Source organism: Zonotrichia albicollis, unplaced genomic scaffold (assembly GCF_047830755.1).
Source record: "Zonotrichia albicollis isolate bZonAlb1 unplaced genomic scaffold, bZonAlb1.hap1 Scaffold_254, whole genome shotgun sequence".
Classification (NCBI taxonomy): domain Eukaryota; kingdom Metazoa; phylum Chordata; class Aves; order Passeriformes; family Passerellidae; genus Zonotrichia; species Zonotrichia albicollis.
Window position 1 is genome coordinate 6,468,030 of NW_027428428.1, and position 22,143 is coordinate 6,490,172.

Below are 22,143 nucleotides of genomic sequence, written 5' to 3' on the forward strand. Positions count from 1 at the left end.
AAATGAAAAAGATGTAAAGAAAAAAAAAGTATTCGAAAAAATTTATTTTAATTCTTACTACCTTTTATTTAATTTTACTTTTAATAAATTTTTATTTATACCCTTTTAAAATTTTAAGCCTACTGTACCTTTCTTGTAATCCTATCTCACAACAAGATAAATACATATATAATTAACCAGCACTGAAACCCAACATACTCATCAGTACATTAATTAAGAAATCTAAAGATTAGAAAGGTCTATAATTAACAAACCAAAACCACTACAGTGTCATAAAAAACATTTTGCCAAAGTTTATCTGACTTTCCAAAGTGGCCAGTAAAGGCTGTTTTGTTGTTTTGAGTTCCTGAGAATCTCCAGTTCCTATATCTCTAGGGAATCCAACTCACAGTACACAAGCAATTTTAATTCTTTTAAAATGTCTCTTTGAGAGAATTGTTTGGCGTTTAGCGGTCAGGGCTTGTGTGTCCTGCTTGGCCCAGCCCAGGCAGGGCTTTCCCAGCCACATTCCACACTCCATTGCCCAGCTGGAGCCGCTGGTGCCTCTGAGTTGTGCTGCCCCAGCCCCAGGGACGCTCTCCTTGTCTGCCCATTACCCCACGGTCTCTGGGCAGGGATGGCCTCAGTGGGGGCTGCTGACATCCTCAGCACCTTGGAGGCTGCTGCTGAATTTTCCTGCTCCAGAGGCTTGTTCAGCCTTCAGCTCTTGAGTGCAGGAATTCAGTGTCCCAGAGCTTATTAGCATTCAGAACATCTTAACAAAGCCAAGCCTCTGTGAATAATTTGATATCAGTTCCCAAATCTTGATTAGAAAGATTTCAAAGGCCTGTTCAATGTGAATACACTATATTTAAAAAGACAGCAAGAAAATATTTTTTTAGGTCCTGTAATTTTTTGTTTCATTGGTAGTTCATTGATATGTGCAGTCTCTAATTGACACTGAATCCAAGTACCTCCTAAAACAATTGGAATACATATGAAAATCAAGACCCTCCATGGCTGACAATCAATCAGACTCTGTCCCTACCCCCACCCCAACATTTCCCCCATCCAAGGCCTGGCACTCAGAGCAACCTTGTGCAAATCTGAGCTCCCTCCAGCCCAGGCTGCACCTGCAGCTTTCAGCTCCTTGGCTCCAACTCCCACCTGCTTTCCTTGGAGAAGGAGCTGCCCAAGACACAGAGGGATGTTCATTTCTTGTCAGCCAACAAAGCCAAGGGAAGGCACAGCTCCATCAAACGCAAAAGTCATTCCTCTCCAGGATATTAAGTCCACTTTCTACAGCAGACAGTCTCAGAGCAATGGAAGCACAACTTCTGTGCCCAGCACAGATCCCAAGGTCCCCCCAAACCCTCCCTGCCCCAATTCTGCCCAGATTTGCTCTTTGCACACACGAGTCACACACTGAAGGCAGGAGCTCCCTCCATGCCCAGAGGGAGGAAAAGAGAGAAAGGGGATGAAGAGCTCTCCTGTGCAGAGCCAAGGTGCAAGTGCAGCCCTTGCAGTGGGAACCACAACTCATCGGGTTTGTGTCCTTTGGGCTCAGGGCCTGGTGACACTCAGAGGCACAGAAAGGTTTCTTGCCAACAAACACAAGTTGAACATTTGAACAGTTTAATAACCATCACAGCTCTTCCCTCAGCTCTCTGTGATGTCCCAGCCGCATCAGATATATCCACCATTCCCCAGGGATTTCTGTACAGGAACAGTTTTTGACAGAGACATAAGGAAAGGTAATTCTGTGATAGATATAAACACAATAAGGAAGATATTTATTATATATTTATTTGAACTTCAGAAATATTGGGCAACTTCCTGCAGCTCAAAGCATGAAACCAGTCAGTTGAGAGGCACAGGAAAACATCTGGAGAAGGAAATCTGGTAGGAATGGGAAGAACATAGATCCAGCTGTTTTAAATGAAGAGATGTCCTTAGACATGGCCATTTAACCAGGAGGGCTGGAAACACGTGATGGAAAAAATGTGATTAAATATTAGACTGAATATTGGTGACACAAGCAGATGGGAAGGTAAGCATTTCTTCTCCTGCCATTTGTAGAACAATCCAGAATATCCAGAGAATTTTTGTTCCTGATGGGATAACTTTGCCATTTCTTCAATGTACTCAAATGACCCAGATAATAAAGATTTGCTGGTATATTTTGAAACTAACAGGTATTAATACCTGTGCCCCTTTCCAGGCAGACATCAGTTGTGTGCCCATGAACAGGCAGTGCCACTTGTGCCCTGAGGTGCCCAGCTGGAATTGGATCTCTCAGAGAGCACCCGAGGGAGAGCAGAGCACCTTGCAGGCTGCAGGTCCCTGACAGCCCCACAGGGCTCCTGTCCCATCAACATCTGCTCTGCTGCAGCCTGAAACAGGGCCCAGCATGGTGCCGGGATCATCAGAGAGCTGAGGTGTGTGCTGGAATTCAATGCCCCACCTTGCTCATTCTGTGATTCTCTGGAACCAGCCATGGAGCAGTTGTTTGAGCCTGGGGACAATGGAATCAAGGGGCCACTGTGACCCTGCAGGGCCTTGTGGAACCATGCAGAGCATTGTGACAAAGCAGGACCTGGTGTCATGATGGGGCCATTGTGACACTGCACGGCCCCATGGAACCAAGGGGCCAGTGCTGCTCCTCAGGGACTCCTGGAATGAAGGAAACATGTTTGACACCGTGGTGGCCCTTGGGACCAAGAGGCCCTTATGACACTGTGGAACCAAGGAGAGCATTGCTGCACTGCCAGACCTCATGGAACCAAGGATCCACTGCGACACTGCAGGGCCTTGGGGGACACGGTGAGATTGTGACACCAAGGGATGCCAGGGAACCAAAAGGAACATTGTGACACTGGGAGGCCTCATGGAATCATGGAGACCATTGGGACACTCTGGGGCCTCATGGAATATTGGTGACACCAAGTTGTCAGGGAGTGTTGATCTGCTGGAGGGTAGACCTGGGCTAGGGAGCATGGCATTGAGTGGGTGTACCATATCCCCTACCATGCACCAGCTGCAGGCAAAGTGGAGAGGTACAACGGACTGTTAAAAACCACATTGAAAGCATTAGGTGGGGGATCTTTCAAGATCTGGGAGCAGCATCTGGCAAAAGCCACCTGGTTAGTTAACACTCGAGGCTCTACTAACTGAGTAGGCCCTGCCCAATCTGAGCCTTTGCAGAGAGTAGATGGAGACAAAGTCCCAGTGTTACCTGTCAGAGGTCTGTAAGGGAAGACTGTGTGGATCAATAATGCCTCGAGTACAGACAAACCCATTTGTGGGGTTGTTTTTGCTCAGGGCCCAGATTGCACATGGTGGATAATGCAAAAAGATGGAAGAACACGATGTCTGCCTCAGGGAGATGGGATTGTTGGGTGAGGACTATGTGTAAATATCACTGTTTGCTGAATGTTACTACCATTTTCTGTGCATAGCTGTATATTGGATGTGTAATGTGCGTATTTGTAGAGTTAGAATATACATTACTTGTAGTAGTAAACTGATGATATGGGGGTAAGGGGTGGAGTGTCCTAGGTTGACTGCATGATGGTTTTATCCCCAATTGTCTTGCTCCACTTATGCTGAATAATAAGTTTTGCACCTTTAAGATTTGTTCCAGAGAGTGAGGGGGGAAGAGAAAAAGTGCGCAGTTTGTTTTCAGACATGGCACTCACTTCACATTCTTGCTCCTGGACTGTGTTGTCTGTGGATGGACAGACAATGGGACAGAGCTCTCCTTTGTTTTAGATTACTGAGGCAAAGAAGTTCCCTGGACTGTAGGGTTTTTTCCCTTTTCTTTGGAGCTGTTTAAACCTGCTCTGGACTGAACACCCAGAAGCACACCGACAGCTCGCACCTTTGGCCCACTGGGCCAGGTGTGGGCTGCAACATTTCCAGCATGAGGGGGACTGATAAGAGACTGAGCCAAGCTGCAACCCAGGGAGGGGTCTTTCTGCGTTTGTAATCTCTTTTGGAGCAGCAAGAGGTTTTATTGTTTAATGTTGTTTAGGCTCTATCATTAAATAAATATGTTTTTTCCACTTTTCTCCAAGGAGCTATTTTCTCCCGAACTGGTTGGGGGAAGGAGCCAGTTGAATCTGCTTTCCTAGAGGAGCCCCTTTGGGGGTTCTCTCCCAAATTTGCTCTGAACCAGGACAAAGAGAAAGACAGAAGACCTACAGAAAGATACTCACATGGTACCAACTGCTTGGGTCCCAGCATCACTAACAGAAACCCCAAGAGAGGGCAGGACTCAGACCATGGGCTGGCCTTTTGCTCCGCCTTTTAACCCCCTGGACCTTCATGGGCCCACCCCTGGAGTGGGACTGCCAGTCCTCCTTACCTGGGCCCCGTCAATCACTCCCTACTACACCTATTTTTCCAGAATGTTCTCTACTTTGGGAGATATGATTGGCCGTACGACCAGGGCCCCTCCTTAACTATGTATCTATTGGCTTTCCTGTAATGTCTATTATCCTAAGTTCACTCCCTCACCTCCCATGATTGGTTCTTTTGTAATCCTCTCCCCTGGATTCCTCCCCCTTTATAACTCCTTGTCACCTTCGTGTCTTCATCACTCCCTGGCTGACCTCGCTTCAGGCAATAAACCTGACTGACCCCAGAGAGTGTCCGTCTCTCATCTCATCATCTCCTCGCTGCTTGCTATCGGACTCTCAGCGACGATCTTGTCCACAGTGACGCAGCCCAAAGCCACTGTCGCCAAGAGGCGTCCGTAGGAGCAATCCTGGGGCCCTGCCACTGGGATTGACTCCCCACAGCTGCAGCTGCCTGATGGCCACACAGCTAGCCAGACGAGCACCATCCTAAGGCCGCTGACCACTGCAGTGGGATGTCAGTCTCATCCAGCCTCTGACAGCAACCATGGTGACACTACAGATCTTCCTGGAACCATGGGTCAGCTGTGACAATGCGGGTCCAAGGACACCATGGTGACACTGGAGAACCTCATGGAACTGTGGCTCACTTGTGACAATGGAGATCCAAGGAAACCATGGTGCTACTATGGAACCTCATGGAATCAAGGAGACTGTTGTGCAACTCAGGGGTCCTACAGAAACAAGGGTCAATAATCAAACTGTGAGGCCCATAGAAACAAGGAGCCATTGTGACACAGTGGGGCGACGTGGAGTCAAGGGATGTTTGTGACTCTGCTGGGGCTCATTGAACCAAGAAAACTTTGTGACATTGCAAGACTTCATGGAATCAAGAGGACCATTGTGACAGTATGGGAACCATTAAAAAAAAGGGAACATGGAACAGGTTTGCCTAGTTTGGCCTCCTTGGGACTGTCTCAGAGATCCCACTGAATTTGACATGCCAAGGGCCTCTTCCCATCTGACCATGAAGCACTGGGGCTCTGTGCTTTTATTTCTATGGAATAGAACTATCTTTCTTGTCTAGGCTCACATGGTTGAAATAAGGATTCCACCTCTAAAATTACGTATATTCAAGGGTTACTCTCCAAAAATATATATACCAATACAGTCAAGTCTGACCAGCCTTGGCCTCTGGTGACTGCCTCTCATCTGACTCTGCACCACTGGGGCTCACTTGTTTCCCCTCTATGGAGACCATTGTGACACTGTGGGGGGTTGTGGAGCCAAAGGGCCATGGTGACACTGCAGGCCCTTGTGGAACCTGTTACACTGTGGGAACTTGGGGTACAAAGTGGATTATTGTGAAAATATACCATATATCCAAGGGCCATTGTGACACTGTGGAGTCTTGAGGAACCATGGAGATCACCTGGACACTTTGAGGCCTTGTGAAATGCAGGGGATCCTTGTGACATTGCAGGGTACTATGGATCCAAGGGACCATTGTGACACTGTGGGGCCTCATGGAACCAAGGACATCATTGTGGCTCTGTTGGGCCACATGGTCCCAAGGGGCCAGTGAGAAGCAGTGGTGCGGTAGTTAGCTCAGCTGTAACTCAGAGGCAGCCAGATTTTACCCCAAAAGAATTGGGCATGAGTTTCAAGCCCTGGGAATCATTTGTTTAACATAGGGTGAGCTTGAGATTTCCTCCATTAGTGTTGCTATGTAACTTGTCCAAGTTCTACTCCCCTATTGGTTACTTGTTTCCCCTATAGGGTTATTGTTCTAGAGTGTTCTACCCCCAAGCGTACATGTTGTTGCTTCCCCTTTGTCTCAGGTCTTTGGATCCTGTCCCTCATACTGTTCTCAACTTCTCCATGTTTATTGTTTCTCACCCTGTTAGTAAAGTTCCGTTTAAACAACTCCATTGATCCTGCTCCTTTTTATTTTTGCCACCCTCATCCTGAAGTCAGGGAACCAGAGAGGTTTGTCAAAGCCACCTTCATTGTGACATTTGGCACCCAAACAGGGACCATGACATTCAGGGCCCCTTGTGTCAGTCACATCAGCTGGGGTTAGCTGATGGATAGGTCAGTGCTCCCTGGGGTTTTGGATTGTGCCAGACCCAGCAGACTCATCATTGCTTCAAGGGACCTTGCCCAGGATCTGCTGGGACAATGACGGTTTCACCTGCATAGGATTGCAGGTGGGTTTGGGGAAATGCAAGACATTTATTGCCCATTTTGCCAATGTGTTTTTACAATATGAACCCACACCCCATAATTTATTTGGGATGTTCCAGTGGCTCTTCCCCATAAGGCAGAGAAAGAGAAAAATGGGCAGCCAGATGTCCACAGTAGAAAAGAGCATATATGGATGCTTTAATTCTCACCGAGCATGACATAACATTTTCAAAGAATGAATTGAAATCAGTTATGAGGTGGACCATTAAAAACTTTCCAGATGCCTCTGCTGATGAAATCCATACCACTGAATTTTGGGACTCAGTGGGAGTTAAATTGTACAACATTTTGATCAAAAAGGACCGCACCCCACATGCTCCCCATTTTCCACACAACCCCTGACCAGCAAGCAGTGTGTTGAAAACTCAATCCAGTGGTCACTAGTAACTTGGGACCTCCCCTCAAACCTGCCTTTCTCCGACCTTCCATGATGGTTCAAGATGGCAATGGCCACGCAGTCTTGAAGCATCATGTCCTGGAGACTCAAGATGGAAGGACCCTAAATGTAGCTTGGGAGCCCGATCATCCTCCCTCCATCTTGGGTCCTCCACTTCCTGCTACCACAACCTTCTCTTCCGCCCTGAACGAACATCCAGACTCCACACCCACAAATGCGGTTCATGCCCCACTGTCAATCATTCCACCTCCACCCTGGGCCATGCCTCCAGAAGGCCAGCCTGGAAGTCTGCCATCCTAAATCAAGGCCCTTCCTCCCCAACACCTGACAAAATGGCAGTGCCCTTTGCCTCACCCTCCAGAAACAATATAACCCCAGGATCAAAGATGCTAAGCCCAACGGTCACACTATTTCTAATCCAAATGTTATGTTCCAAGCTGCTCTTCCTCCTCAGAAGACAGTTTGGACTCCTCACAGCCGCCTCACCCCTCAGTCCCAGAAGATCCCTGGGAAAAGAAGAAGACAGGCAAATAGTCTTGAAATTCCTCATTGCCCCCGTATGTTATGAAAGAAGGGGGCAGAATCTCAGGTATCAGCCATTGGTTTATGGGGAAGTCAAGGATCTGTGTAGGGCAGATAAAGACCATAGGAAGGACTTACCTTGTTTTAATGGCCTAATGAGGGCCATGTTTACAGCACATGTCTTAACCCACTATGAGTTAAAATATATTATGACCATGTTGTTATCACCTGCAGAATACGCCCTGTAAGAAGAGGGATGGAAGTGTTTACTAAATCAATTAATAGCAAACTATGCTAATAATAAGGCCAGGGTGTAATTGATAATTAACCATCTAGCTGGAGAAGGACAACACAGCCGACCAGATGATCAGGTGTCCTCAGAGAAGTATTGGATGATATCAAACGGATGGTTTTGAAAAATTTAATCCAGGTATCAGATGGTAACAACCCCAATTTGGACTAGCTTGGGTGGCTGCAGCTAAAGCTTTAGGACAATCAGACCATCTTGGGTGCCTGTTAAGTAAGCAAACCAATGCTGCCTCCCTCACACTGAGTGGCCTGCTCTGAGACACAGAGACAATCAGACATGCCACCTTGCAGAACAGCGATAGAGTTTTAACTCTGGGTGCATGGACATGGCTGTGTAGACTCTGAGGGATGTGTTGCATGAACCTCTCCAGCCACAGCGAATCAATCCACAAGAGCATTCAGGTGCTGAAGGAAGGGTTCAGGAATGTTCAAGTGGAAAACAAAGACTGGTTCAATAAACTCTTCCTATCCAAGGGACTAAAGGGTTGGATGATGTCGAGCTAAAACAGGACAGTTAATTCTCTTAGTAATTATTGTTGTATTGTTAATTGTCCCGTGATTGTTTGGATGCTTTTAGAAAGTCTTACAAAATTCTTTCAGTTTCATCTTGTTATAAAACAGAAAGGAGGAAGATACCCAACACAGGCTCCTCATGGACTCCATAGAAGACAGAATTGGAGGCCAGCATGGCACAAAAACCACTCAGATACTCAAGTTTGGAATGAAATTCTTTAAAAGTACCTAAAAGTGTACTAAAATCCATTAAGTACCTTAAAAACCTTGAGTATCTCAAGGTGTTAATGAGCCCCACTGAGTGTCAGTACAAAGCTCTCCAGGGACTCATTAAAGCAGATAACTGGGGCCATGATTGCAAAACCTCTCACAGAGTGTGTATCAAAAGGGAAACACCAAGTACCTTAAAATAACTGAAGTACTCTGTAGTATTAATGAGCCCCACTGAGTGTTGTTACTGAGAAAGCCTCTACAGGGAATAATTACCGCAGAAAATTGGAGGCCATGATTGCACAGAGCTCTCAGAGACTCCAAGGCAAAAGCCAAACCCAAAGTTCTTTGAAAAACCTGCAGTCCCTGCAGGGAGCACTAAGGAGCCCCCAGAGCAATTCCTGAGCAAGGCTCCCCAGGGACTCCTTCCAGCAGATCCTTGAGGCCACTGGGGTGTGGCCTAGGGGGGGATGCTGAGGGCAGGACAAGGGGCTGACAGTGCCCAGCCTGGCTGGGGCTGTGCCAGGAGGCCCCAGGGCCTCAGGACAAGGTGTCTCCTCACAGCCCTTGGTGGCACAGAGCCTGCTGTGCCCCAGGGCACCAAGACTTGGCTTCTCTTTGTCCCCACCTGTCATCACTGCCTCCAGTTCTCTGCCCTGCCTGGGGACACTTTCTCAGTTGTCCTCCTCAGTGGGACCCATTAAAAGTCCAAGAAACTTTGGAGTTGGATTCTGACTTGGAGTTCTGGAGAGGTTTCTTCAGCTCCCTCTCAGGGACTGATGTTCAGGGCCTGAGCACAAAGCCCCAGAGGCTCATTAAAGTCCTTGTGCTGTGTCTGTGCTGCTGAGCTGGGCTGGGCTCCTGGCACAGAGGCAGCTCCTGGTAACCAAGAAGAGCTTCAAAAGCACATTTCTCTTGATGAGCAGCTCTTCTGCCAGCCCAGCAGGGCTGGGGCACTGCCTGCCGCCACCCCGGGCACAGCACAGAGGCACAGAGAGCTTCAATCAGTCAGGGCTGGGAAGGTGCTGAGAAGTGCCTGGGGCAGAATCACTGCCAGCCCTTGGCACAGGAACCTCTGGCTGCAGGACAATGCAGCTGCAGCTCCTGGAGCCATCTCCTCAAGCTGGAACATCCCAATGCCTACGGATCCTGTGAGTACATTCTCTGATTGTGTCTTGTGCAGAGCAGCCAGGGGTGCCCAGGGCTGTCGTGCAGAGCAGGGTCCTGCAGCCCAGGGCGCTGTGCTTGGGCAGGGACTCTGCTGCCTGCCAGGGACAGCTCTCAGCCGGCCCTGGCAGCTGCTCCCAGCACTGGGGGACAAGGTCTGGGTGGGAGGAGACAGCTGGTAAGGCTTGGAAATATTCTCCTTCTGTGGGGAGGATGCTGCATTTTTCAGGACTGCTCCCAGCATGACATAAAACTGCAGAACATCTCCAAGTGGATTATACAGGGAGCACAGCAAGGCAGGGGCTGCATAAAAGGGAAAATCCTGCTTTTTTAATCTAGTGTTCTGGGTTGCCGGGATGGGAAATTGCACCGAGATATTAATCTCTCAATTCAGATGAGAAAGATAAATGATATTTATCTCAGATGTTAATAAACCAGGCAGTGACAGAAATACCGTAGGTCCCCTCACAGGCAGCATCAATTTTTCTTTGCTCTGATGGTGCCATCAGAGCCTGCAGAGCCAGAGCTGTCCCTGGGCAGTGCCAGAGCTGGGAGGGGTCTGCAGGGCAGAGCTGAGCCCCCAGGGCTGGGCTGGGCTTTGGCAGCACTGGCAGGGCCCAGCCCTGGGCACAGGGAAGCAGCTGCTGGCAGGGACAGCTCCAGGCAGCAGAGCCCTGGGCAGGCAGTGGGGGGAAAGTGCCCCCAGGCTGTGCTGGGATATTTTAAGTCCTCTCCAAACACAACTATTCCATGAATACTTTTCCTACAGATCCCGATGTCAAGGCAGCGCAAATGTCCAACAGCAGCTCCATCAGGCACTTCCTCCTGCTGGCATTGGCAGACACGCAGCAGCTGCAGCTCCTGCACTTCTGCCTCTTGCTGGGCATCTCCCTGGCTGCCCTCCTGGGCAACGGCCTCATCATCAGCGCCGTAGCCTGCGGCCACCACCTGCACACGCCCATGTTCTTCTTCCTGCTCAACCTGGCCCTCAGCGACCTGGGCTTCATCTGCACCACTGTCCCCAAAGCCATGCACAATTCCCTCTGGGACACCAGGACCATCTCCTACTCAGGATGTGCTGCTCAGCTGTTTTTCTTTATGCTCTTCATGTCAGCTGAGTACTATCTCCTGACCATCATGTGCTACGACCGCTATGTGTCCATCTGCAAACCCCTGCACTACGGGACCCTCCTGGGCAGCAGAGCTTGTGCCCGCATGGCAGCAGCTGCCTGGGCCAGTGCCTTTCTCTATTCACTGCTGCACACGGCCAATACATTTTCCCTGCCCCTGTGCCATGGCAATGCCCTGGGCCAGTTCTTCTGTGAAATCCCCCCAATCCTCAAGCTCTCCTGTGCAAATTCCTACCTCAGAGAACTTGGTCTGCTCATGGGTAGTGCTTTTCTGTTTTTTGGTTGTTTTATGTTCGTTGTTTTCTCCTATGTGCAGATCTTCAGGGCTGTGCTGAGGATCCCCTCTGAGCAGGGACGGCACAAAGCCTTTTCCACCTGCCTCCCTCACCTGGCTGTGGTCTCCCTGTTCCTCAGCACTGGCACATTTGCTTACCTGAAGCCCCCCTCCATCTCCTCCCCATCCCTGGATCTGGCCCTGTCAGTTCTGTACTCAGTGGTGCCTCCAGCCTTGAACCCCCTCATCTACAGCCTGAGGAACCAGGAGCTCAAGGCTGCAGTGTGGAGACTGATGACTGGATGCTTTCAGAAACATTAAACTGCAGGCCAGTGTTTGCAAATCACTTGTAATAAAAGTAATTTTTGATACGTCTTCTTGGCTTCATATTAGAGTTCCTTTACTTTTGTTTTACTTTTTTCCTATTGTCCAAAAATAAATGTCATTGTTTGTTCCATTGGTAATTTTGTTTCTCTCAGTCATGTCTGTGGCCACAGACTGTGGCAATGAGGGGCTGTGCTGTTGGTGCCTTTAAATGAAATTATGATCTCTCCCAACAAAGTTTTCTGCAGAAAACTGCAGAACATTTCTGCCCTTTTGTTGCCTTCTCTGGAGCTGCAGCAGCAATGTCTGAGTGCAGAGCTGGGGGCAGATCAGTGCTGGCCCAGCAGCTGTGCCCAGCAGAAGCAGCACTTGGTGTTGCCAGTGCTGCTGCCATGGCCCTGCCCCGCTGCCCTGGTGGCCCTGGTGTTGCTGCAGGGCCTGAGTGCTCTCGGGGCCGGGCACAGCCCTGGGGGTGGCAGTGCCGGGGCTGCAGCAGGGACAGGCCATGGGCACTGCTGGGGCAGCGCTGACGCCTCACTCCTGGGCCTTGGGGCTCCAGGCTGTGGAGGGATTTATTAATAGTTGGTTAGCTGAGAAAGACCATGCTGACACCATGCTGAAGTACAATGTGTCGTGAAGAGAATTAAGATTCAATGTAAATTGCGCATAGTCTCTGTAAGGTGTAGGAAAATAGTACCTTTAACACACCGCTCAGTTGTAGGACCCTTCACGGGAAATCCTGAAAGGGCACTAGACTGCTGCATTGAAGAATTGCAGAAATTGCGTTTGCAAGTGGCAGGACCAGTAACAATAGGAGCAGCAAGTTTGAAGATAGATAAGAAAAGGAAGGCAAAAAAGGGAACAACCTTGTCTAAATAAGGTTATTGGTGATTGCGAATTAATTTTAGCTCGCTGTAAAGCTGATTTGCCTTCAAACTTATCTCACGCTATACCTGTAATCAAAGATGCTGATTTAAAATTAGATCAGTGTATTCAAAAATTGATTCAGCCTTACTATAGACAATCTAGCAAACCAGGGAAAAGACAGTGGAGAAAGGAAAAACAAAGCAAGCAGAAGGAAAAATGAGGTTTGCTCTTGTTATATTGCTCAATGCTGTAATAAGTGAAGCAGTAGAAATAACACGTTTTAGTCAGCCAAGAGAAAATTTATGGGTAACACTTACTAACCAAATTAACCAATCATCACTTAGTCTTGGAGGAGTCACTAACCCATTTCGAACATGCCTGGTGGGACTTCCGGTATGGTCTCCTGGAGAATTTTGCAGTTTGATAAAAAATCAGACCTTATGTATGCCTAGCATGTCAAACATCAAATTGCCAGGGCAACAAGGATATACTGCAGGTCAGAGTGATGGCTATCGTCAATGTTTACTGATCCAATCACTCAACACCTCTTTGCATTCTCCTCCTGAGGAATTGGACCTTTTTGGCAGTACAAACGCCAGTTTGTCTAACACTACAGCTGGTGGATGGTTTAGCTTTAAATTTTCAAACCGACCAAAAGAAACATGGGCCACCCTAGATTCATTTCTGAATGTGAGTGAAATCTCTCCGCAGCATTACAGTAAATGTAACAGCACAAAGATCACTACACCAATGAAATTACCCACAGGAAGATTCTTAATTTGTGGAGACAGGGCGTGGAATGGTATACCAGCTAGACCACAGGGTGGACCCTGTTATTTGGGTAAACTGTCATTGTTTCACCCTAATGTGTCCTTGCTAATGCAGTTGAGTCAAAATTCAAACAGAAAGAGACGTAGTGTACATGACTTAGACTGCAGCAGGATAGGAGATCCACAGTTTTGGGGCACATTCAAACAAGTGGTTGTTTCAACTATCTTGCCAGGAGGATCTGCCAATAAGGATATGAATTTAGCAAAGCAATTAGGGTGCTGGGCAAAGGATGAGCTGAACAAGACATCACAAATTCTAGACATGCTAACCGCAGATGTGCAGAGTGTTAACCATGCTGTTTTGCAAAATAGAGCTGCCATAGATTTTTTGCTCTTAGCACAAGGACATGGATGTGAAGAGTTTGAAGGAATGTGTTGCATGAATCTGTCTGATCATTCGGTGTCCATTCACACTAAGATAAAAGAACTACAACTGGGACTTCACAATCTCAAGGTAGAAGAAGGTTTAGGAATTGACGAATGGCTTAAAAGCTCAGGACTTGGGCCATGGCTGAGGAACCTTGTGATCTATGCTATAGGACTGCTGGGTGTAATTTTACTGTTTTTGATTATTTTGCCTTGTATTTTTAATTGTATTCAAAACATGGTCAGCCGTACAATAGCAAAAACTTGGCAAACTAATTTCCTTGCACAAGAAGAAAACGGGGGAAATGTGGAGGGATTTATTAATAGTTGGTTAGCTGAGAAAGGCCATGCTGACATATTGCCGCTGGTTAAGCTGAGAAATCAGCAGTCAGCAAGCTGAAAGGAGATGTCAGCAATTAGCAATCAGTGGCCTTGCTGCAACATGAGGATAGGGAGTAGAGATTATTCCTGAATATCTCCTAAGAATATGTAGAAAGTATCAAAAGTAGAACCATAGGAATGTAAAAGTAGGTGTAACTGCTGATATGTAACTAACCAATCCTGAGCTCAACTTTTGCAATATGCATGAAGTTCACTACGAACAGTATTTAACCCGCCGTACTGATCAATAAAAATTGGGCCTGTGATGATCAACTGATGTCCTGGTCTCCTTCCTTCGACACCAGGCTCCTCGCCCAGGCTCTCTCAAGAACACACCCAGGCCAATGCTCAGCACAGAAAAGCCCCGTGAGCAGCCCCAGGCTGGCCGTGGGCAGGCTGGGGGCAAACAGCATGGCTGGGGCTCTGCAAGGGCCCTGGGGCAGATGGGAAGGAGCAGCAGAGCAGGGGCTGATCCATCCCCAGTGCGCTGCACAGCCCAGGGCAGCGTCCCAGAGCATCCTCATGGAGCTGCCAACAACATCCCCCCTCTGCAGCCCTGGCCTCTCCCCCAGCTCACACAGGTGCCCCATCCTTGCAGGCACACACACGGCAGCACTGGCTCAGGAGCCCCTGTTTGCATTGCACACAGCAGGGGGAGCACCCCCATGCTGTTGCTGTGGGGACATGAACCTGAGGGAGCACAAATGCCATCAGCCCCTGGGGCCAGCAAGGGCTGGGGGACAGCAGGGAAACCACTCAGCTTTGTCCTGGCCTTTTGCAGTCAGCCAGAAAGTTTGTTCCCATCAGCTGGGAGTTTCCTGTGCCACTGCAGACGCTGTTGCTCAGAGCCAGGGCTGCCTGGCAGCCACTCCCAAACTGCCCTGAGCATTTCCTTTGCTTCACCTTTGCTTTCTTTCCTCGTTCCTGATCCAGATTCCTTCCTATTGCCTATTGTAGTCCCCTCCCCTGCAAGCAGCCCATCCCTGTTTGCCCTTTCCTCTCTGGCCCCACTCCCCATTGCAGTTCCTGACTTGGTACCATGGGAACGTCCCTTGGGCAGCAGGATCATCCTACAAGTGCTGCAGGAATTGTCTGCAGGCTCCTGCAGTGCCTGGTGCTGCTCCCTTGCCAGAGGCACCCCAGGCCAGGGGGGCACATCTGGGCTGCTGTGTCTGGCTCTGGGGCTCCCTGTTCTGGGCAGTGAGGAGGAGCTGCAGAGGCTCTGCAGGACTGACAGGATGGGCTTTGGGGCTGGCAGGAGAAGCTGAGGGACCTGGGCTGCTGGAGTTCCTGAAGAGGAGGCCCAGGGCTCCTCCTGCAACTGCTCCAAGGGGGGTTCCAGAGAATCCCAGAATCAGCAAGGTTGGAAAAGACCTTGGAGATCATCAAGTCCAACCTGTGCCCTGACACTGCTTTGTCTCCCTGAGACTCCTCTTCTCCAAGATAAACAACCCCGGCTCCCTCTGCCGCTCCTCAAAGCTCTTGTGTTCCAGACCCCTCTGCAGCCTTGTTGTCCTTCTCTGGACACGCTCCAGCCCCTCCATGGCCTTCCTAAACTGAGGGCCCAGAACTGGACACAGCACTCGAGGTGTGGCCTCACCAGTGCCAAGTGCAGGGGAAGAATCTCTGCCCTGCTCCTGCTGGCCACACCATTGCTGATCCAGGCCAGGAGCCATTGCCCTTCTTGCCCACCTGGGCACACTGCTGGCTCATGTCCAGCCTGCTGTCCATCAGTCCCTGCAGGTCCCTTTCTGCCTGGCTGCTCTCCAGCCACTCTGTCCCCAGCCTGTAGCACTGCAGGGGTTGTTGTGGCCAAAGTGCAGGACCCGGCACTTGGTCTTGTTCAACCTCACCTTGTTGGATTTAGGCCCTGGATCCAGCCTGTCCAGGTCCCTCTGCAGAGCCCTCCTACCCTCCAGCAGATCCACACACACACCCAGCTTGGTGTCATCTGCAAATTTGCTGATGCTGGACTCAGTCCCCTAATGCACATCATCAGTGCAGATACTGAAATCCACGCTGGCTGGCTCTGACTCCTCGGCCATCCTGTGGGTGCCGTGTGGTGGCACTCAAGGTGATCTGTTCTATAACCTTGCCGGGCAGCCAGGTCAGGCTGACAGGCCTGGAGTTCCCCCGATCCTCCTTCCAGCCCTTCTTGGGGATGGGCTCACACTGGCACCTCCATTCCTCTGCGACCTCCCGGCTGAGCCAGCACTGATGGTAAATGAGGGAGAGCAGCTTGGGGAGCTCATCCACAGCTCCCTCATCCCCCTAGGATGGATCTCATCCAATCCCATGCACCTGTGAGAATCTGAGTGGCTCAGCAGGTCCCCAGCTGCTTCCTCCTGAAATACAGGGGGCTGTTCTGTTCCCTGTGCCCATCCAGCAGCTCAGCAGAACACTTGTCCCAAGGACAACCTGTCTTAGTCTTGAAAACTGAGGCAAAGAAGGGGTTAGGTACATCAGCCTTTCCCTCATATTTGGTAACCACATCTCCCCCAATAATGAATGGAGATTGTTCTTGTACCTCCTTTTGCCATTGATGTGTTTATAGAAACATTTTTATTATCCTTCACAGAAGTGGCCTGGTTAAGCCTTAAGCTTTCACCTCTCTAATTTTCTTTCTGCATAACCAAACAACATCCTTAAACATTTCCTGAGTTACCTGCCTCTCTGTCCAAAGGTGATGCACCTTCCTTTTTTACCCCAAGTTCCTGCAAAAGGCCCATCACGTACAGAACGTCACGTGTTGGCTAAAGTACACCTCAGAGGAGGAAAATACAAGAGTCTATAAATGAAAAGAGGGAAAGCAAGCTAGGAAAGTAAAAGAAGAAGAAGAGGCTGGGAAGGCTAACAAAAGCTGGGACCCCCTTGACCACCTACCTCCTCCTACCCTTGCAGTACCTCAAATCCTTCCTCCAATTCCTCTTTCTGTGGACCCAATTCCTCCTCCTCTCCCAGCTGTCATTCCTTTACCACCTCCTAACCCAGTTACACCTCCATCACCTTCCCTTCCACCCTCTCCTTACTCTCTTTACCCTTCACTATCGTCCCCTTACCTCTGCCATCTCATTCACCCCTTATTCACCAGCAAGTTCCTGCTCTGCCTCCCCCAGCACAAATGAGAAGCCAAACAACATCTCAGAATCTCATGCCCAAGAGAGAAGTTAACCAGTCAGCCTCCACAGCTGATGTTGTAACACCCGGTCCAAAGTGGCAAAAGTGAAAAATTGTTCCCCCTCAGAGAAGTTCTCATGGGCAGGGTGGCCAGGGAGATTCGATTTGTAAACGCTCCCTTGACTGCGCCCAAAGTTGGAAACTTTAAGAAAGAATTGCGAAATTTAGTGGAAGACCCAGTAGGAATTGCAAATCAAATTGATCCATCTTTAGCCCTAATATTTATACATGGGGAGAACTGAACTCCATCTTTAACATCCTATTTTCCCCAGGAGAGACTCGATTAATACGAACTGAAGGAATGAAAATTTGGGAGTGAGAAAACCAACCTGGGCCCCCAGGTGACCAAAAAATGCCTTCAGTGGAGCCTGACTGGGACCCTAATCAAGAAGAGGGGAGAAGGAATATGAGAGGTTACAGGTCCCTGATGACCAGAGGGATAAAAGAATCAGTCCCTAGAGGGAGTAATACCAGGTTAGCATTGGACGGCACCCAGGAAAAAGACAAGACCCCAGCACCATGGCTTAATGGGCTAAAGCAAAACTTCCACATTTACTCTGATGTTGACCCAGACAGCCCAGAAGACCAATCTTGGGTTCCCTGCAGTCGGGGATGACCCCAAGAATCCCTTTTTCCCAGCCTGATGTTTCCAAGAAGGAGTCTGAATTCTTTGGCTCTGGTTTCCAAGGTTGTTTATTGTTTCTTATCTATAACATTTTTTCTCTGCCCTGCTGAGATCTTTTCAGCAGGTCAGACAGAGGCACACTCTCCATCCCGGGGCTGGTGTCTACGATTTATCCTATGAACTATGTGTACTTTATTTATCATTATTTTCCAATACCTAAAGACACACAGCAGGGGACTTTCAATCAAAAGAAATGCACCTTTTATTGCATGCCCATAGCAAATGTAACAGAAGGATTAGAAAGGTGATAAAGGACAGAGAGAGAGAGAAAGGAGGGTTGGGTTGGGGGAATAGCTACCAACAGGGAGATGAAATCCTCGTGGTCTGGTCAACAGATCCATCTGGTCACGTTGGGGAGAATCTCAAAGTCTTTGGTTACCTCAGGGCTCTTTTATAATCTACCGCCGGGAGGGAGCAGGACGGCACATGGAGGGCACAGTGGAGAATAAATCCATTGGGAACAGGCACAGACAGTCCAGGTCTGAACAGCACAAACCGGTGCCAGCAGTGAGCGGGGCCCGTTGTTTCAGGACTGGTTCCTATGGGAAACATCCCGCTTCCCATGGCAGACATCCCGCTCCAGTCAGGCCAGCACCCCTGGGTTAGAATTTGAAGGGTCTCAGTCTCAGTCCTAGGGGGGGCTTCAATCTCTGTCCTTGACTGTGGTCTTGAGGCAGATGAGGGATCTTTGGACTGTGTCCTACAGAATGACATCCCAATGCATAAAAAATGTATGCATTTTCCCATAAAATTAAATGCAATGAATTAATAAATGATAACTAATTTTTTCTTGTTTATAATAGTATTATTCTATAATTGTATTACCAAATTTAAATTTTTATATTAAAAAATCTACTTTTTTAGCAAGCAAAAAATTTATTGATCATTGGTTCTAATTAACAAAATTCCCTTCATCAATTCATTAACCAGTGTTCTCATGATTTCTCTATCTTTATGGTAATTAGTCCTATTTCCAATCGTTTTCTAATCTTTTTTTTTTATCATTTTCACAGAAAGGGTAAAAGGAGCCACTTCGGGGTCCATGGAGAACTTTCTGGGGCACGTTTGTGGCCGTTTTGGGTCTGGGGAGGGAATTCAGGGAGAACTTAGGGTCTGGAGGACACTTGGGGGAGCCGGGTGGGCACTTGGAGAGGCACTCAGGGATTCTGAGGGACAGTTCGGGGTCCGGGGCAGCGCTTGGGGGTCCACGGGGGCCCTTAGAGGTCAGGGAAGGGAATTTGGGGCCCCTTGGGGGCTCTGAAGGGGCTTTCAGCGGAGTGGAGATTGATGGGAGTTGTAGGCGCGGTCTAACAGAGTATAACGGGGCCGCGGAGCATCACGGCAGTTCGCGGCGCAGCTGCCGTGGCTCTCAGTGAAAGCGCGGGGCATGACGGGAGATGAAGTCCCGGCTGGAAGAGTGCGTGACATGCGCCGCGGAGCATGATGGGAGCCGTCGTCCCGGAAGTGGCTCCAGCCCTTGGTTTGGGGGTCCGGGAAGGGTCCTGGCGGACACTTCTGCATCCGAGCGTGACTTGAGATCCTCGGGTAAACATAAACTGTTCGGGAGCACTTGCGGGGAGCTCCGAGAGCTCTAACCAGGCTCTTTAGGGCGGGGGGCTCGGCAGGAGCTTTACGCGCGGGACTGTTCTGAGGGGCTCTGGGGCCGCGGCGGGGAAGAGGAGATGAATTCCCAGAAGTGGCTGTACCGGGCATCTGTGGGGTCGGGAGCACTCAGGGTGTCCGGGGACGCTTTTGGGGGCTCCCGAATGGGTGCTGAGGGGGCATTGAGGGATCCTGGAGGGTCTGGCGGACACTTAATGGACAAAGCAGTGGCGGGTCTCGGGGTTCTGTGGAGCGCAGGGCATGAGGGGCGTTGTAGTCCCGGCTCCAAAGGTGCTTAAAGGGGCCGCGGGGCATGACGGGAGTTGCAGAAAAAAAAAAAAAAAAAAAAAAGTGGTGCCAATATCAGGCAGCGCTTCCGAGGTCCTAAACCAGGCGCTGATTGGCTTTGGGCAGTGATGGGCGGGAGTCTCGGCAAATGGGATGCGGTGGAGACGGGAACAGCCCATTCAACTTCTCCAGTCGCTCCCAGTAGAGCCCAGTTCTTCCCCAGTACAGACCAACACAACCCCACTATAGCCCAGTTCATCCCAAGTAGAACCCAGTACAACCCCTGTGCCCCTCCTGTCCCTCCCAGTACAGCCCAGTCCCTCCCAGTTCCCCCCCAATATCATCCACAGGATGCCCCAGTGTCCCCAGTCTTCCCCGCAATGGCCCCATTGTCCCCAGTATGTCCCAGTCCTCCCCAGGGTCACTCCCAGTATGTCCCAGTGTCACCCACAGCGTTCCCAGTGTTCCCAGTATGTCCCAGTCCTCCGCAGTGTTTCCAAGGACAGTTTCATTTCTCACGGTGGCCGTGGCAGCCAAACCCAGCAGTGGGGTCAGTGCAGTGCCCATGGCCACGGCCCCTTGCAGTGCCCAGTGCAGCTTGGGCTGATGATCCACCCTCACAGCTGGCCCGGGGCAGCTCTGCAGTGCCTTTGGTGGCACCTGGGGCTGGCACACACCTGAGCGGTGTGTCTGTTCGCACTGGGGAAACTCAGGAGGTTCAGATTGCTTCAAAAAACCCCAAAAAGGGAAAACCCCTCTTAGGCTGGGTGCAGCCAGCTCTGCAAGCACAGCAGGGCCCAGGACAGTGAGGACAGACAGGATGGGGCTGGGCAATGTGGAGCAAGGTTGTCCACACTGGGTCAGAGCTCCAGCCACAGCTTCTGTGAGCAGGCCAGAGCTGCTGAGGAGAGACCCTGGGTCAATATCAATCACAGAATGCTGCAATCACCTCTGCTCTAGAGACAAATTAAACAAAAGACACCCTTTAAAATAGGAATGTATATTTTATTGCTGCTCTTTGAAATCTTTCTCCATAACTGGACTAGGAAAACTTTAATGACCCTCTCAGGGCTTTGCTGCTGTTTACATCAAACTCAGTCCTTGACAGTGTCTTCAAAAAACTACTCAAGAACTCCAAGTTAAATTTAGACTTCAAATTTTCTTGGAGTTTTAATGGCTCCCACTGAGGACCATGACTGCCTGCCTCTGCTTGCCCACACAAAGGCTCCTTCTGGGGGACATGCTGCACCACAGCCCTGCCCTGGCAGGGAAATTCCTTTCTGTTTGGGTCCTGTCTGTTTTCCCTATCTGCCCATTGCATTAATTCTTTCTTTCTCTGGCTGTTCTCTATTATGCCAAAAGGATCCACCATCTCTGAAACCTCCCTTCAATCCCTCCCAGATCTCCTCTGCTGTCCTCAGTTTCCACTCCACTCAGCACAGAGCTGCTCTCATTTGGTATTTCAGAGGGTATAATTTACTCAGGCCTGAGCTGTAGTGAGGGATAACTCCCAACATCACATGGAAATGTAATCGTACCAGTGTGTTGTTTATATACAGTCACTAAATGTGAATTACAATTTACCCATTTCCATAAATCACACCCCAAGTTCCACGATTCAGTCCTTGTTTTCTCTATCCCTGCACCCTTATGCCAGATGTCTTCATCTTCCCTCCAACCATTCCTGCTGGGAAAGCAGCCCCTGCATGCCTTGTTCCTGTGCTGAAAGTTCACAGGCACAGTAAAAACTGAATTAATTAACCCTTTTGGTATCAGCCCCAGGCTTTGTGTGGGCAGGCAGAGGCAGGCAGGAGGCAGAGCTGTCAGCAAAGGAAGGGCCCAGCCAGGTGGGGCAGCTGGGGGATGCCGACAGCCTGCAGGGACAGAGGCGCAGGGCAGGGACACCGTGGGACAGCCTGGGCTGCACAGGGCACAGGGATGGGCAGCAGCTGCAAGACAGCCCTGCCAGAGCCACCTTGGGCAGCACTTTGGCCATGGCTGCTGGGCCTGGGCCTGAGGCAGGAGCAGGAGACAAGTGACCCTTGCAGGCCTGGGGCCTCATTGCCTCCTTGTCCCTGCTCAGCAGCCTGGCAGGGGCCGCCCCATGCTCCTGCCCTTGCCATTGCACATCCCCACATGCCAGTGCCCATCCCGGGAAGAGCCCTGAGCAAGGAGGGAGGGACAGCATCTGCCTGGCCAGGGGCTGGGGCTCAGGCCTTGGTCCTTGGCATTCCTCAAACACATCCAGGTTTGCTCAGCACCAGAGACACCTTTGCCTTGTTTGTCCCCAGCTGTCATCACTGTCTCCAGTGTTCTGCTCTAACTGGAACCTGGGGACACTTTCCCAGTGGTGTCCCTCAGGGGGAGGCATTAAAACTTCAAGAAAATTTGGAGTTTAAATTTAACTTTGTGTTATTGACTCTCAAAGACTGTGTCTGATGTAAACAACAGCAAAGCCCTGAGAGGGTCCTTAAAGTTTTCCTAGTCCAGTTATGGAGAAAGATTTCAAAGAGCAGT

General features: G+C 49.8%; 1 protein-coding gene across 1 annotated transcript; it reads left to right on the forward strand.

Moving 5' to 3' along the window:
* Positions 1 to 10,494: 10,494 nt before the first annotated feature.
* On the forward strand, positions 10,495 to 11,427 carry LOC141727825 (olfactory receptor 14C36-like). The gene has a single exon (XM_074534113.1). It carries the CDS (start codon positions 10,495 to 10,497, stop codon positions 11,425 to 11,427), a length of 933 nt encoding a protein of 310 aa, XP_074390214.1.
* The last annotated feature ends 10,716 nt before the right edge of the window (positions 11,428 to 22,143 follow it).